Here is a 16,674-nt window from a genome sequence, read left to right as displayed (position 1 = left end):
GGCTGCCACCACAGCAGGTAATAGTAAGACTGCACTTGACAGCCCATTATATTTAGATGGCCCATTTTTTTGTTCCCACCCTCTTTCAGAGGAAACTGAAGTTTTATTGCCAAGACACAGCAAACATGTGCTGAATGGACATCTGACGCCTTTGACAAGTCCAATACTGAACAAATATGTTTGTACTTTGTTTGTTTGCACAAAGTGAAATGAGCTAACTTGGTTTTCATTAAACACTGCAGCACATATTCTAACAAATGAATGGATCGAGACTCTGGGAGCACCATGTCACAATAAGAATGAAATTAAAGGAAAACTTTCCTCAAACTTGAATGTGCATGCTAAAACAATGATTTCAACAGAGCCTTTGTCGCCACATTTGCCATCTGCTTTACACCTGATAGGCAGGTGGATCACAAACAAACCTAAACAACCTACAATGTTAAATATACGCCAAACTCTTAGAAGGAACCAGTGTTTCCCCTTAGGATCTCATTCTTTTCAGAGCAGTCACTTTTCTTCCAAATCACATTAATTTATTCGCTATATCACTGAGCTGATAAAAACTTGTTACACATTGTTTTCCTCGGATGGCTAAAACTACCCCTTTAATATTTCTGTGTGAACAGGACTTAGTTTCAATATTGGCTCAAACTCTAAACATGTTTGCAGGTCTCTCTTTGATTACTTGATTTCAGGATGATCCTGAGGAAACATTGAAGCTGGTGTTATGCCAAAATCTGTGAGCTGTCAGATTCCATAATGCGGCACAGAAACCGGCTGATTCATTTGCCACATTTCTCAGAATTATTCTCTTCTCCATCGACTGTATTTTAGAAAGGTAAACTCTGGATATGAACATACCCTTTGACATTACAACACTGGAAAAAGGAAATCAGTATGTGAATATGAATAAAACAGCAGTGGAAATCAATGACAAACCACATTTTAAAACCATAAGGAGAGAAGTGTATGTGAGTGTGCATGTGTGTGTAAAATCTCATTTTTAAAAAATAAATGCCATAATAATGAATGAATGAATCAGGTCACTCTGAACTAATAATGAAACCCATATTAAAAAAGAATTATACAACTTTGAGTTAATGTGTACTGCATTATCTAAACTGGGCTTGTACCAGTTGCACAGGATGTGCAACTGAACTGACATCCTTGATTGCAGTCATCCTCTGCCTGCAGTGTAAAGTTAGTACACATGAAACTTGGCATCATATCAAGCTGCAAACCTTTCAACTCTTAAATAGGTTTGTCTGATGGCTGCAGTACGCATGTGTTTAAACCCTCTTTGATGGGTGAAAACTCTTTTAGAGCCTGAAAAATCTTAAAAGCCACAATATTACTCTAAGTTCAGGAAACAGATCATTAAACACCAAAGTAATACCTAACTGTTAGTGGTCGATGGTTACTAATTACTCCAGGTAATGGGTTGACATTTAACATCCCATCACACATGTTCATCCTTATTAAATTCTAATTGTAAATCTGTTTATGCATTTATTTTAGCTATTGTTGTACCTTGGAAACAAAGTTAGTTTGATTGGTTGCAAATAACCATTCAATGGAGGTCCCTTCAAGTGCAAACAGCTCTTAGGGGCACTCCCACAAGGGGACAGCTGCATGATGAGGAAGGTGTATTGTTATTTCTGCCAGACAGCACACACTGTTGATTCAGGGAGGACAGTACACTCAGCAAATTACCACCAGATAGTTTTGATTAGAGGTGGGACGATTAAAGACAAGTCAAACAAGGCAGTGCATCAGAATACAAGCTTTAACACAGAAGAAAAAAAGGAAAGTGTGATCAGAAAAGAGTCGATAGGCGGAAGAAGGTTTCTGAGCTTAATCAGACTTAGGTTTTAAACTTAGGTTTTGTATTTCATTCAACCAAGGTTGTTCTCTGCAAGCTCTCCAAAAAAGAGAATAAAGAAAATAGTTTCTCTTTTATTGTTATTCCTATCAATCAGCAAGTTAAGAAATTCTGTATATAATACAATTTAATAAATGTAATTTAATAAATTTAATAAAACATGTTTTATGTTGCTGGCTGCACGGTGGCGCAGCAGGTAGTGCGCGTGCCTCACAGCAAGAAGGTTGCCGGTTCGATCCCCGGGTCAGGCGGGGCCTTTCTGTGTGAAGTTTGCATGTTCTTCCCGTGCATGCGTGGGTTCTCTCCGGGTACTCCGGCTTCCTCCCACAGACCAAAAACATGCTCATTAGGTTAATTGATGACTCTAAATTGTCCGTAGGTGTGAGTGTGAGTGTGAATGTTTGTTTGTCCTTACATGTGGCCCTGCAATTGGCTGGCGACCGGTTCAGGGTGTACCCCGCCTCTCGCCCATTGTAGCTGGGATAGGCTCCAGCCCCCCGCAACCCCGAAAGGGATAGGCGGTATAGATGATGGATGGATGGATGGATGTTTTATGTTTTGAAACTACCCCAATTTTAGAACCTGGCTAAATATTATTGTATTATTGTGCCATAACTCAACTACAGCAAGCTTTTCTGTTTGCAGGAAAGTATACAAAGATAACTACATGTGTTACATGCTGTTACAACACACAGAAACCAAACAATGTCTGCTTTGGTGTGCTTTGTCGGAAAGTCTGGTAGAAAAAAACTAAGACTGCCTTATGATAACACCAAAACCATTAATACGGCTGCAACTGACAATTATTTTCATCCATTAATGTACTGATTATTTTCAGTTAATCAACAATAACTAATATATCATATTACATGTCACATAACTGTGAAAAATGCCTGAAATTTCCCAGAGCAGATGGTGGGGTCTTCAGTTTATCATAATAGATGACAAGCTGTTAATGGTGCATTTATGAGAATTTTGCTTTAAAAAATGCCTTGACAATTAATCTATTATCGAGACTACTGTTCTTTCAACCTTTATTTAAATCTAGAGGAATCACTGTGGTCATGCACCTATTTTCAGTGATGTTTATGTTGAGAGGAAAATTAAAACCAAATATATACAAAAAGAAAACAATTATCAAGAAAACAAACAACAGAACAGTTAGAAGCAGTTATATCTGAGAAGTTGTTACTGGTGCATTTATTATTAATTATAAAATATAATAATTAATAGTAATTTTAACCAGCAAACTTCCCTGTGCAAATAATATTTACTTTGATTAAGAAGTGAAAATCATATTAAACCTCTGCAAAACTCTAAGCTAGTAGTTAGCTAACTAATTATCTTTGTAGCTTGGCTACCATTATTAGCATATGCCAGGTAGGCACTAGGCAGAACTATGAATAAGCTAACTGCCACTGGTGGCTGGCTAACTAGAAAACAAACAACAGTCCTGTTAACAAAATTCCAAGCATGGTCATTTACTATGCACCAAATTACTTTTAGGTCTGTTGTGCCACTATGTTTTTGAAACAGAAACGCTGGAAATATTAACTCACCACAGACAACGTTAACAGATCCATCGGTTAACGCTAGCTAACCCATGATAGCATGTCTGCCACCACCCTTCTGCACCATATACTGCAAAACTCCCTTTTAAATGTAAATTACATTGTTGGAGCAGCTCAAAACACTCAGTCCTACCTAGGGACTACATTTATGGGGATTATTTTCCTGATAAATCAGTTTAATTCCAATAAAAATCAATTTGCCTAAATAGCCGGTCAATTCTCTTCCACACTGCATGGGGCGACATTCATTGCAATTTAACGTTGTTGACCACCAGAAGAAGACTGTGCAGTGTGACGCCGTTTGCGCATGCGCAGTCGCATTCTTTGTACTAAATGGAGGCAGCTTGAAATGTCGTCTGGAGATTAACGTAAACTGTGACGAGTTAAAAACATGATATTGCTTTTGAGATTTACCAGCTAGTCAGTTTTCACCACTTCCAGACACAGCCGATGGAGAGAAGGATGGAGATTTGGATGCCATTGGAGACACCGTTTACAGCAAGCACTGGCTTTTCAGCACCTTGACTTGTCTCATCCATGTAGACAGGCTGTTAATGCAAATGTCAAAATTTTAAGGTGTAGTTCATGGGTTCAGTGGACTATAGCAACTAAGTATATCTGAACTTGTTTGGAAAAAGCTGATGCAGTTGCCAACACAGGTTTCAAACACAGGTGTGGGGGGGATCATAATTTGTGTTTTGTGTTTGCAGTCAGCCAATTTAGAGACCACAAATCAAGTTAGAGGGAATGAAAAATCTTAGTTTCAGTTGATATTCAATTGATGGGATCATCTTTACTCTATTGCACTTTATCCCTCTATCCTGTTGCTCTCTGCCGGACATTGTCCAACATAAAAAATGTCTTACTGTCTGTTAAATGGTCATTTCTTGCAGATGGTCACAGAGCATTTGGAAGTGGACTCTGAAGGTCAGGTGCAGCTCCCTGATGATGATGAGGAAGATCTGTGTAGAGTTTGGGATATGGCGATGGATAAGGTAGTTCTTTATCTGTGTTATTAGCTTACTGACTCCTAAATCCAGTAATCACAGCCCCCTATTAATTTCTATGTTTAAAGTTCAGGTAGTGGTCAACCTTTTTACAAAATTTACATCAGGAAAATAATAAATAAATAATAAATTCTCATTTTCACGAAGGTCATAAATCTTTGTTGACACTGTTTTAGAGACGTGTTGATTCAACTGTATGATCTTTGTGGAGGGTGTAGTTTGCGGTCCTGCTGATCTGCCTTGTTGACATAAATGGTGTGGACAAAATAATAGAAACAGCTGTCATCTTAACGCAATACAGGTAAACGGCACTACAAACAACATCCTCCATAATGATCATGACATGAATTGTGTAAAGGTTTACACATTTACTAATGAGCAGTTATGACCGTGTGTGCGTAGGACGTGGCTGGTTTTCTGCAGGAATTTAAAGCTACAGACATCCTTCTTGGAGTGATAGCCAAATCTCGTTGTCCACGTCTCACAGTGAGTGAAAACCTTTACCGTTTATGCATTCCGTGTCCAAATATAATCCTGTGTAATGTATTTATTTTTTGGTTCTATGTTTCTGGGTTTTTTGTTTGTTTGTTTTTAGGAAATTTGTGTGGGAATCCTTGGGAACATTGCTTGTTTTCCTGACACTTGCCTAACTCTCAGCCAAAATGAAGACTTGAGGTGGGTAAAAGTCATCATCTGTCTTCTAATTGTCCTTGCATTGAGTCTCTATGTGAGTCAGTGTAATGAATGCAACTCACTGTGTGTCCACAGTGCTGTGCTGTTGCTTCTTCTTGGAGACGCAGATCCTCCAACCCTGCTGGAAACAAGCAGGTGAACATTTGCATTTTCTGTGGACATGTGAGACAGATGGACTGAGAGAGAAGTATTCATCTCTCCTGATAATGTTTGCAGATTGCTGCTGACCTGCATCTCTCAAAAAGATGTCTGTTCCCTGTGGCTTCAGCGAATACGACAGCAGACGTCTGTGCGCTCCAACCTCTGCTTCATCATGTGCAGCTCTACCAACAGTACTGTGCTTTTACTCACATTGTTACTACTGTTTGACATTCAAAAATGCTTCATAGAAGTAATACCCTGTGTATTTTGCAGCTGACCTGCTTGAGAAGGTTGGAGAGCTGGTCGACAAACTGTTTGACCTTGACGAAGAGCTGATGAAGAGCTCAGCCAAGTGAGGAGGAGGATGATGGCGAAAGCTGTCTGAATGTGGCCTCGTGTCTTCTTGAGGCAGCCAAGCAGCTTAGGTGGGAATCTGAAACTGAGATTCTGGATAATGTTTTGAGTTAATAATGTAATGTTTTGCATGATTATATTTACATTTAATAGGAATAGAAAGCATCTTGAGTTTGAGGTTGAAACCTTATCAGTTTAATCAGTTTCCACAGAGTATAGATTATAAAATGCTGTTAATTTGAAGACATAAAAAACATTATCTGATGGATTTTACAGGTACTTAATAAATTGTGTATACTTGCTGCCTTAACTCGATATTGACATTTTATAATTCAAGGCACCACCTGTCTAAGTATTGATGAAGTTTGTTAAGTGATTATTAGAATTATTATAGTGCAAATTCTCTCTGGCAGTGTTTTATTTACTGGTGGATAAAAGTACACGCTCTTTGCTCCACCTACACATGAAGAGATTGAGGTTTGTATAGCTAACTCAAAATTTAATAAACATTTACTTTAGTCTTCACGAAATATCAGTCAGTCTTTTCTTTGAGACTCTGGGAGCACCATGTCACAATAAGAATGAAATTAAAGGAAAACTTTTCTCAAACTTGACTGTGCATGCTAAAACAATGATTTCAACGGAGCCTTCGTCGCCACATTTGCCATCTGCTTTACACCTGATAGGCAGGTGGATCATAAACAAACCTAAACAACCTACAATGTTAAATATATGCCAAACTCTTAGAAGGAACCAGTGTTTCCCCTTAGGATCTCATTCTTTTCAGAGCAGTCACTTTTCTTCCAAATCACATTAATTTATTCGCTATATCACTGAGCTGATAAAAACTTGTTACACATTGTTTTCCTCGGATAGCTAAAACTACCCCTTTAATATTTCTTTGGTTTAATATTTTTATTAAGAAAAAGCACATGAGAAAAAGCAGTGTCACATAAACACTGAGAACCATCGTTAAACAAGAAGCAACAGTAATATTATCAATAATTTGTGCTTCTTAATGGGTAAATGAGAAACAAGCCATGTTTTAAAAAAATAATAATCATATAAATAATAATAATAATAATGATGATGGGCTGCACGGTGGCGCAGCAGGTAGTGCGTGTGCCTCACAGCAAGAAGGTCGCAGGTTCGATTCCCGGGTCAGGCCTTCCTGTGTGAAGATTGCATGTTCTTCCCGTGCATGTGTGGGTTCTCTCCGGGTACTCCGGCTTCCTCCCACAGACCAAAAACATGCTCATTAGGTTGATTGGTGACTAAAATTGCCCCTAGGTGTGTGTATGTGCCCTGCGATCAGCTGGCGACCGGTCCAGGGTGTACCCCGCCCCCTGCCTGCCGACAGCCGAGATAGGCTCCGGCCCCCCCACGACCCCGAAAGGGATAAGCGGCATAGAAAATAGATGAATGAATAATAATGATGATGAATAAAAGGGAAAAAAAAGAGTAGAAAAGAAAAAAGGGAGAAAGAGAAAAGGGGGGGCATCAGTCAATTAGGAGACAGAGATTGGAGAGAGTTGATGAATGTTAAAAAGGATTGCCACTTAGTGTAAAACTTTTTAGAATTACCTCTCACTGAATATTTAATCTTCTCTAGCTTTAGAAAGGACATAACATCCTTGAGCCACTGAATACTTGAAGGAGCTTTAGTAGACTTCCAATGGAGAAGAAGATGGCGTCTTGCTAGTAAGGAAATAAAAGCTAGAACATCCAATTGCTTGGAAGTGTATCGATTGTAATCTTTTGGATACCCAAATATGGCAATATAGGGAGAGACATGAATAGACATTGAAAGTATTTTTGACATAGTATCAAAGTAGCTCTGCCAAAAGTTAGATAATACTGGACAGGAATAGAACATATGAGTTAGGTTGCAGGATGAAGTATGACATTTGTCACAACTGTCAGTGATACTAGGATAAACTTGCGACAAACGGGCCTTGGAAAAATGAACCCTAAAAAATACCTTAAATTGTATGTGTGTTAGGCGAGTACAAGTTGAACTTGTATGGATTTTATTAAGAGCAGCATCCCACCAGTAGTCCTCCAGGTTCAACCCTAATTCACCCTCCCAGTCAGCCTTGACTTTTGTGGCTGTTGAACCGTCATAAGATAGGAATTTGTTGCAGACCTTTGAGATGAATGATTTTTGAAGGGGGTCAAAACTGAGAAATTCATCCCATCATTGACTTGGAGGTGAGGAGGGAAAAGTCGGAAACAAAGATTTAACACAATGTCTGATTTGAAAATAGTGAAACAGATGAGAAGGTGGGAGCTGGAATTTGCTTGATAAATCTGCAAAGCTACTGAAAATACCATCCTTATACAGGTCTTTGGAATTTTTCAAGCCTTTGTCGTGCCATATGGAAAAGGTGGAATCTGTTAAGGCAGGTTGAAATAAATGATTTTTCAATAAAGGAGCTGAGGTAGAAGTAGAAGCAGAAAATAAGTTAAGAAAATAAGCAGAAATAAATTTAAAATGCCGCCTGAATTGGTACCAGATTTTGAGAATGGAACTTACCGCTACATTATGTGTAAAGCCAGAGTTGTTGATTGGAATAGAAGAGGTAAGTAGAGCTAACAAATATGACGAAATGCATGACCATGTCTCTAGTCTACACCATAAGGGATCTGATAATTTAAACCATAAAGAAATTTTGTGGATACGTGTTGCCCAATAATACAGTTGAAGATTCGGGAGAGACAATCAGCCACTGAATTTGCACCTTTGAAGTACTGATTTGCGGATTCTAGGTGCCTTTCCACACCATAAAAAGGAGGAAATATCTTGATCAATGGTTTTGAAAAAACGGTTTGGCAAGAATAGAGGGAGACATTGAAATAAAAACAGTTACTTAGGCAAAATATTCATTTTAACTGTATTAATTCTCCCAATTAGTGACAAGGGTAAACTTCTCCATCTCTGAAGGTCAGATTTAATTTTAGACCTTAAAGGGGAGAAATTGGCAGAAGAAAGAGAGGTTAATGTTCTAGTTACATTAATCCACAGATACCTAAAACCAGCAGGGCTCAACTTATAGGGGATATCGGACTGATTAAGTTGTAAAGCTGGAGCATTGATGGGATAGCATTCGCTCTTGGAAATGTTTACTTTATAACCTGAAAATGAGCCAAATCTCTGAAGGAAGGATAAGATTGGTGGTATGGAATGGGTCGGATCTGACACATACAACAATAAATCATCAGCATAGAGTGATCACTTAAATTCCATTTCCAATTGTGATATGCCGGCAAAAATGGAAGAGAGCCTCATAAATTGACAAAGGTTCTATCGCTAAAGCAAATAACAGGGGCGATAAAGGACATCCTTGTCGGGTGCCATGGGACCCGGAAAAACTAGACTGAATGCCATGGAAAAACTAGACTGAATGCCATTGGTAGAGATACAAGCTTGTGGGGCAGTGTAAAGGAGACGTATCCATGAAATAAAAACATTTCCCAGCCCAAATTTGCCTAACACAGTAAGCAAGTAGTCCCATTCAACCCTGTCAAAGGCTTTTTCACCCCTTTAATATTTCTGTGTGAACAGGACTGTGAGTTTCAATATTGGCTCAAGCTCTAAACATGTTTGCAGGTCTCTCATAATTACATAGATTTTGATTACTTGATTTCAGGATGATCCTGAGGAAACTGTTACGGACTCGAATCACACAGAAGGCCAGGACCCAGAATGCAGAGACAAAAAACTCCGGTTTTTATTGTCCGAATAAAAAAGTAACAAATGATACAACTAAAATCTCCACAAGGGGAAAAAACTCCTAAACTAAGACAAAAGGTGACTGAACAGAAATCTCCACTAGGGGAATAAGGCACAAAACAAAGTTACAACAAAAAATCACCTTGTAAGGGAGAAAAACTCAGCTAGAGTAAGTTAAATCAAAAATCACCTGCAAACAGGGACAACACTGGAGAAGACAGCGATTTAGAAAACTCGAGATTCTAACTACTAAGACCATGCGCGTTGAGACACAAAGGGCTGGACGAAAATCATCTGGCGATGAGGAGAGAGCGGGGCCGGCTTAAGAAGCCGCACGCTGATGGGCGCTGATGCGGCTCAGGTGCGTCTCAGCAGCGCAGCCGGAGAGCACTCGACCCAGCTCCCGCCTCGCTCTAACTGCTGAGGAGAAGTGAGAGAGGAAACAAGCAAAAAACACAGACACAAACACAAACAGACCAAAAAGCACAGCCATAACAGAAACACTGAAGCTGGTGTTATGCCAAAATCTGTGAGCTGTCAGATTCCATAATGCGGCACAGAAACAGGCTGATTCATTTGCCACATTTCTCAGAGGAACTGTGAAGTTTGTTTGACTGCTAGTAGTGCTATTGTAACCCCCTGCAACCATTACTTCAAGGGATTTAACTAGTTAGCAGAAACAGGGATTCAACTTCTAACCTAGATTCGATGAGGAGATTGGCTGAAATCTATTTGTCTGCCTGGTTAAATAACAGAACATCCACCCCAAGTAACACACAACAATGAACTCGTTATGAAAAAACAGGAATGTATTGTTAACAAGATTTTCACAATAATGCAAAAAAAAAAAAAAAAAGTTACCAGCTACCTGTCAATAATATATGGGATATGCGATGAACTGGTAGCAACAGTTTCAATATCATATACCAATAACTGAAAACAGGCCAGATAAACCACGCTGAGATCTCAGGAAAAAAGAAAAAAGTTCAGGTTCAATGTTCAATGGATGAGAACAAAAAACAAAGAAGCAAAAATAAATAAAAAGAAAAATAAAATAAAATAAAATAAGTGCACTCATAAGTCCTACTCCCTCTTTCACAACATATGTCCAACAGGATCGTCCAAAGTGATGGTTATGGAGTAGGTTGAGGGAAGATGGACTTCATCCCAGGATGAAGGTGAGATGGCAACGGAGTGAAGATGGGGATGAGACAGCGACAACTCTAGATCCAGGTGGAGCTCTACAAAAAAACAGTCTACACAAATGTGCAGGACAATTACTGATCACGAGTCCATTATGATGTCCATTAATACTGGCTCCAATAAAGTCCCAGCTCTACAATGTCTTTTTTTCTTTTCCTTTAACTCATACAACTAGTCACAGTAATCCAGTGTACAATATACCTCAAAGTGCATGAACTCAACACAACATCAAAATAAGACACACCTTAACTTAGACCACATCTTGTAGTGCATTTTAGATACACGTATTAACTTTATGATCAACAGCAATTACAAACATAAGTACTTTTTTTAACACTGTTACTAGCAAAACTCATGGCATGGAAACCCACGCCCAAACACCACGTGCGGCTGCTAGCGGCCCACTAGCTAAATGGTGATTAGCCAAAATTACACACAACACAATCATGACATTCTCATGAACAACCTTATCCCCTTCAAGATAATATCCCTTCAAGATTATATCCTGACTGGTTTTGACAGAAGTACAGGGTCTGTCAGCAATTTTTTTTTTTATCTGCGTACACTCTTTGCTAATGTAGTTAGCATGCTGAATCAACCAGTACTGAGCCACTAACTCACCGGGATATCAAATGTTAATAGTAGAGATCGACTGATATGGATTTTTCAGGGCCGATACGATTATTAATAATCAAGTGAAACCGATCCAATATTCATCTGCAGTAAAAATGAAAATTTTGGTGGGTTAGGGTTAGATTGTAGATGATTGCTAGATGTAAACTCTTGTGCTTATACTGTATGTCGTATTACATAAATAAGAATAAGGAACTTGGCAACTGTAAATGCAAACAATAAAGGCTTCATTACACACATGAGTTGTAGACGCGACGGTAAATTTATTGATTGAAAATAAAACACACTGAGAATAATCCCCTTGATGTGTGCTCTCTGCCTGACTCATATCCCTGGACTTTACGAGTGACAGGCAAAAAGACGATCATTTAACACCAGTAGTTACGTTGCTGCACCATAGTGAGAGCACGAGCACTGAGGGAGAGGCGACTGTAAACAAACAAATCTATGTTAGCGTGCAGTACTGTTAAACTTATTGGCTATAATCACCTCCGGTGTTGTTTATTGATAAACCAGGAGCTGCCCCACGGGCTGAAACACGTTAGGAGATATATTATTCCCACGAGGTAACGGTAACCAAAAGGGCCTATATTATTATTGTGCGTCTGGCCATAGCTATAAAGCGGTTGGGGCAGGTATAACATAGCGGTGGGTCATCATGAAATACGCCTTGTTGAAGTTGTGAACAGTTTCATTTCCAGAGCCAAACAGCAGAATTCAGCAGGTTTTCCTCCCTTATTCTTGCTATAGTCTACCTACCGGTATGTTGTTATGTCTTTTTTTTATTATTGCTAAGTAAGGAGCTTCAGGTCATGTTCATTTAGTTACGTCTTTTTTTTTTTTTTTGGTGTGTGACACTATTTATCTTGCAAAGTCGTATGCTTGATGTGATTAGACAAGTAAGTCGGTGAAATTTCGGCTCTGGGCATGCATGTTATCACTAAACTTAATCATAAGGTTGTGCTGTTTTTAAAACTTCATCATAGAGCATTTTTATTGCAACTTCAACTGACTCTGTTGCCTTATCTCTATGGAGTTAGATCAGTCTCATAATTAATAAATGCACGCAGAAGGATTCACAAATGTATATTGGGATTTATATATAAATGTCTCTCAACACACAAATATTTTTCAATGCACACACAAATATTTCTCATTCTATATAAATGTAAAAATAATCCACATATAAATTAATAAAGTTCACAAATGTATTTTTGATGCACACACAAATATAACTTGTTTTAAATATATATCACGGAAATCCACAAATATCTTTATCTAAAAACATTTGCAATTTTCATCTAAATCATATATGTATATTGTGACATTTATTCACGAACTGTCGAATCTGCATTTGCGAACCGCTCTCCATTTGTGAACTTCGCTGCATTTGTGTGTGAATGTTTTTGAGACTCCCCTGCCGTCTCTCGATCCACAAATGCATTTTTTTTTTTTAACAGGGAAGTATCTGTAGCCAATCAGATGTCGCCCTCTTTTCGGCCAATCATAAGAACGTGCCCCACATGGGGGTGGGATTTACTTTTCAGCCAATCATATGAACGCGTCCGCACAGCACTATAAATGCCTGCCACAGCCAAGGACAGGCCGTCGTTGACCCTGAACACGATGTTCGGCAGTGGTAATGCGGAAAGTGTGAATGAAACATTACACAGGTTTCCTTAGTGTTCCTAAGTTGTGAGGTTTCCTCATAGTTAGAAAATTGTATGAAATATATAGTTACGTGGTTTAAGTGTGTATCTAGTTTCATGAGCTAGCGAGCTATCATAGCATCAGCTAGCAGCGTATGCTAGCGGGCTATGCTAGCGCTCCCGCATGCTAAAAAGGTTAAGTTAACATCTTGCAATTAAATTGAAGTTATAGTAAATATAATGGCTGTTTGACAGGGTCTGTCAGGCAGCAGCCCGGACATTTGTCCAGCTGTTGGCCTGGCCTTGGCATGCATGATAAAGTATGTTTTAGTTATGAGTACTTGGGACATTATAGATGTGACATCATGGCTAGCTAACAAGTAAGCTATACAATGCTTACAGACAACCGAGGATCATAAACTGCCTAACATCAGCCATTATATGATCCAAGTAACATTAGACCAGTATTACCCAAATTATTTTTCTGGGGACTCACCTTTTAAAAATGGCAAATCATTGTGAAGAGTTTCCCAATAGCCCCTATCTATAAATGATAAGATAGCTAAAATGAATGTTGTTTATCATTTTTACCATGATTCATAAATCATATGTTGGTTTTATGCAAATGGTATTGAAAACATATACACTCGTTAAGTGCTTTATGAGACAAACATGATAAGAATACATGAATTTAGGCGGAAATAAGACAGACTGTTGTTATTTTTATTTCCTTGCACCAGTAAAACTATACACACAAAAAAACGATATAGAGAGGTTAGAGGTGAACATTGAACAAAACAGGGTTGGCATCTCACAAAGGGTTAAATAGCTCGCTAGCTCATGAAACTATATACACACTTAAACCACGTAACTATATATTTCATACAATTTTCTAACTATGAGGAAACCTCACAACTTAGGAACACTAAGGAAACCTGTGTAATGTTTCATTCACACTTTCCGCAATACCACTGCCGGACGCCATGTTCAGGGTCAACGACGGCCTGTCCTTGGCTGTGGCAGGCATTTATAGTGCTGTGCGGACGCGTTCATATGATTGGCTGAAAAGTAAATCCCACCCCCATGTGGGGCACGTTCTTATGATTGGCCGAAAAGAGGGCGACATCTGATTGGCTACAGATACTTCCCTGTTAAAAAAAAAAAATGCATTTGTGGATCGAGAGACGGCAGGGGAGTCTCAAAAACATTCACACACAAATGCAGCGAAGTTCACAAATGGAGAGCGGTTCGCAAATGCAGATTCGACAGTTCGTGAATAAATGTCACAATATACATATATGATTTAGATGAAAATTGCAAATGTTTTTAGATAAAGATATTTGTGGATTTCCGTGATATATATTTAAAACAAGTTATATTTGTGTGTGCATCAAAAATACATTTGTGAACTTTATTAATTTATATGTGGATTATTTTTATATTTATATAGAATGAGAAATATTTGTGTGTGCATTGAAAAATATTTGTGTGTTGAGACATTTATATATAAATCCCAATATACATTTGTGAATCCTTCTGCATGCATTTATTAATTATGAGACTGATCTAACTCCATATATCTCTGCTGGATAATCGGAGCAGTTGTCTGCTTCTCCTTGTCTGTGGCGCTGCAGAGGCTTCAGTGTCGATTGGCTGTCACTGACTCACTTGTGCCATGTAGCCAATCAGTGAGGGCTGTGGGTGAGACATTGTTACACAGCCAAGATTGGTGACTTCGGGCGGAGACACGGCTACATCAGAGCCAAAGGAGTGCGTTTTAAAATACATTGATTAATTTTATCGGTTATCGGTGGAAAAAACAGCCGATGCCCATCATCAAAAAAATGCCGAATATCGGCCGATATTATCGGCCAGGCCGATAATTGGTCGATCCCTAGTTAATAGTCCGTGAAACATCCGTGGCAAGGTCGCAGCTCCTCCGTCAACTCCTGTCGCTAAAAGATAACTTCAACTTGTGGGTTACCAAGCTCGAATTTGATCTTATTTCGGTATTGCAACTCCAGTGTCGTCGGGACTGAGACCATTGTCAAAGACGGAAAAAATCAAAGATCGTCTGTGTGGGAAGATCGCCACTCTTAGCACTTTTTTTGTGCACCGAGGAAGAGCGTGACAACCTGTCAACTTGATTTAAAGGGACAGTGGTTAACTACCCTGGTTACATTATCAATGTTAGCAATGTTAGTTTGTCAGTTTTGTTTGTATTTCATGGGTGCACATGAGCATGCTGATGTCCCAGTACACATATCAGCTGACAGTTACACTCTATTTGCAAAGAAATGTAGAAGTGTGCCAGCAAATGGAAGGAAAAACTAGCAAATACAGGCTTCAATAAGGTAGCTTTCAAAATATTAAAAATAATTGCCTCAAAAATGCTTCATGAGAAGGATTTAATAGAGCACCTTTGTTAAGCTTCAAGAATACAGACACTACAACCTGTAAGACCTAAACATATACACAATTTTGCTTACAAAGCATTAATAATAATCTTAACTTAAAATTACATTAACTCATCATAAAGCAGTCATGTACTAGAGGAAACAGCGAGATATCCGAGAAGTTCAATTATTCTTTTCTCCATCGACTGCATTTTAGAAAGGTAAACTCTGGATATGAACATACCCTCTGACATTACAACACTGGAAAAAGGAAATCAGTATGTGAATATGAATAAATCAGCAGTGGAAATCAATGACAAACCACATTTTAAAACCATAAGGAGAGAAGTGTATGTGAGTGTGTATGTGTGTGTAAAATCTCATTTTTAAAAAATAAATGCCATAATAATGAATGAATGAATGAATCAGGTCACTCTGAACTAATAATGAAACCCATAATAAAAAAGAATTATACAACTTTGAGTTAATATTTGTTTCAATTCGATAAGAGTGTACTGCATTATCTAAACTGGGCTTGTACCAGTTGCACAGGACGTGCAGTTGAACTGACATCCTTGATTGCAGTCATCCTCTGCCTGCAGTGTAAAGTTAGTACACATGAAACTTGGCATCATATCAAGCTGCAAACCTTTCAACTCTTAAATAGGTTTGTCTGATGGCTGCAGTACGCATGTGTTTAAACCCTCTTTGATGGGTGAAAACTCTTTTAGAGCCTGAAAAATCTTAAAAGCCACAATATTACTCTAAGTTCAGGAAACAGATCATTAAACACCAAAGTAATACCTAACTGTTAGTGGTCAATGGTTACTAATTACTCCAGGTAATGGGTTGACATTTAACATCCCATCACACATGTTCATCCTTATTAAATTCTAATTGTAAATCTGTTTATGCATTTATTTTAGCTATTGTTGTACCTTGGAAACAAAGTTAGTTTGATTGGTTGCAAATAACCATTCAATGGAGGTCCCTTCAAGTGCAAACAGCTCTTAGGAGCACTCCCACAAGGGGACAGCTGCATGATGAGGAAGGTGTATTGTTATTTCTGCCAGACAGCACACACTGTTGATTCAGGGAGGACAGTACACTCAGCAAATTACCACCAGATAGTTTTGATTAGAGGTGGGACGATTCAAGATTTTGCAATCTATATTGACATAATACTGTTTAATATCCTTGCTGTCATTTCTCATAACATGGACTGATATAACCCATCAAACAAGGCAGTGCATCAGAATACAAGCTTTAACACAGAAAAAAAACAGGAAAGTGTGATCAGAAAAGAGTCGATAGGCGGAAGAAGGTTCCTGAGCTTAATGAGACTTAGGTTTTAAACTTAGGTTTTGTATTTCATTCAGCCAAGGTTGTTCTCTGCAAGCTCTCCAAAA

The 16,674-nt window shown here is 38.6% G+C and overlaps 1 protein-coding gene across 1 annotated transcript; it reads left to right on the top strand.

The window, feature by feature from the left end:
- The first annotated feature begins 3,258 nt into the window (after positions 1-3,258).
- LOC139337343 (protein saal1-like) lies at positions 3,259-5,765 on the top strand. The gene is given in 9 exon segments (XM_070971888.1): positions 3,259-3,265; positions 3,874-3,995; positions 4,350-4,451; positions 4,866-4,949; positions 5,059-5,138; positions 5,232-5,291; positions 5,373-5,488; positions 5,571-5,640; positions 5,642-5,765. Coding segments are annotated over 9 exon segments (765 nt in total).
- Positions 5,766-16,674: the final 10,909 nt, after the last annotated feature.

The sequence above is a fragment of the Chaetodon trifascialis genome, chromosome 10, assembly GCF_039877785.1.
Source record: "Chaetodon trifascialis isolate fChaTrf1 chromosome 10, fChaTrf1.hap1, whole genome shotgun sequence".
In the NCBI taxonomy this organism is placed as follows: domain Eukaryota; kingdom Metazoa; phylum Chordata; class Actinopteri; order Chaetodontiformes; family Chaetodontidae; genus Chaetodon; species Chaetodon trifascialis.
This window is presented reverse-complemented; position numbering and strand designations above follow the sequence as displayed.